The sequence below is a fragment of the Chelonoidis abingdonii genome, unplaced genomic scaffold, assembly GCF_003597395.2.
Source record: "Chelonoidis abingdonii isolate Lonesome George unplaced genomic scaffold, CheloAbing_2.0 scaffold1059, whole genome shotgun sequence".
NCBI lineage: Eukaryota > Metazoa > Chordata > Testudines > Testudinidae > Chelonoidis > Chelonoidis abingdonii.
Genome location: NW_027425320.1, coordinates 1 through 1,552, shown reverse-complemented (window position 1 = coordinate 1,552; position 1,552 = coordinate 1). Strand labels below are relative to the sequence as shown.

At 64.0% G+C, this 1,552-nt stretch overlaps 1 protein-coding gene across 1 annotated transcript; it reads right to left on the bottom strand.

Annotated features, from left to right (window-relative positions):
- Positions 1 to 81: 81 nt before the first annotated feature.
- On the bottom strand, positions 82 to 1,433 carry SIGLECL1 (SIGLEC family like 1; the record flags this gene model as incomplete). The annotated part of the gene is made up of 3 exons (XM_032799190.1): positions 82 to 175; positions 363 to 668; positions 1,167 to 1,433. Coding segments are annotated over 3 exons (667 nt in total), but the record flags the coding sequence as incomplete, so codon positions are not given.
- Positions 1,434 to 1,552: the final 119 nt, after the last annotated feature.

Here is a 1,552-nt window from a genome sequence, read left to right as displayed (position 1 = left end):
GGGGGGAGGGTTGTGGGGGGAGATGGCAGGGGATGTCAGCAGGATCGCAGCAGGGGGCAGCGGGAGAGGCATCAGACTCACTTGATCACACAGAGCCCAAGAAGGAAGAAGCTGACGGCGACCCCCAGCCCACAGGCCACCCCGAGACCCAGCAGCCTGCCAGGCTCCTTCGCACCTGCGAAAACACACAACACGGGGCATGGCTGGGAGAGAACCCAGGAGTCCTGGCTCCCATCTCTCCTGCCTCCAACTCCCAGACCCCACTCTTCTTCCAGAGCTGGGGAGAGAACCCAGGAGTCCTGGCTCCCTCCCCATCCCCATCCCCAAGTTGGGGACAGAACCCAGGAATCCGAGTGTCTCACCTCTCTGCGGGGCGCTGAAGTCAAAGTGCAGGGCGGCGTAGCTCCCGTGGGGGTTGGAGCCGAGGCAGAAGATCCGGGGGCCCCCTTCCCCACTCCCCGTCCAGTTCAGGATACTGACGGCCTCATCCCCCTGGGCCCATGAGCTGACCTGCAGGGCTCCCCGTGAGCCGTTCCCAGCCAGGGGCACCCCATCCACCTGCCACTGGAGCTGGGGCTGGGGTTGGGAGTGCAGGGAGCAGCTGCAGCTGATGCTGGGCCCCTGGCGCTGGCAGGATGAGTTCAGCCCGGTCCCCGGCCGGGGGCTGTCTGGGGAGAGCAGGAGACACAGCGACAAATTAATAGAGAGAGCAGCCGAGGGGCCGTGAGTCCCATAGATTAACGTGCTAATATCTAGTGGCAGGGAATCCCGCGGGTTCTTCTGCCCTGAGATGTCTCTTTGCTCGGCCTCTGGGCACTGATCTGGCCCCATCCTCAGCCAGCTGGACTTCATACCAACCCACCTGCTTTTCCGCCCTCAGTCTGGGTGCTTATGGCACTTGTAGACAGCCCAGGAGTCCGTTCAAGCCTCAGCTGCCCCCCTTGTTGCTGCCCCTGAAGCAGCTAATTAACTATGGCACAGGGGCATTGGCTCTGTCTCTGTTTAAAGGGGCCAGGCACCTGTGACACCTGCTAGTACTCAGTGGCTAGGAGTCCCACGGATTAACACTGCTGCTCTCCAGGGTCAGCGTCCTGAGGCAGGGAGTCCCATGGTTTAACCCCACTCGCACCCAGTGTCAGGGAGTGTCACAGGTTAACCGCACTCACACTCAATGAGCAGCTGGAACGTCCCCTGGGCAGAGCTCTGCTTGTTCTGGGCCCAGCACCCATACAGCCCCCCGTCCTCGGCCGTCACGTTGGGCAGCTCCAGCCACAGCTGATTCTCCCCCGCGGAGCGGGTGCCCTCGACGGCTCGGCCCCCCCTCACCCAGCCCAGCACCGCGGGGGGGCTGCTGGCGACGGAGCAGAGGAACCGCAGGGAGTCGCCCTCCCGGGCCGAGAGCTGTGACCCATTTGCCACCAGGGTGTCAGGATCTGGGAACAGAAATAACACGGATCCACTTGCACCCTGAGCCAGACAGTCCCTGCCCAGGGGCCGGAACGGGGCCAGCGCCCCCTAGAGGGGAAAGGCCCCGTGCCCCACTCCCCACCCC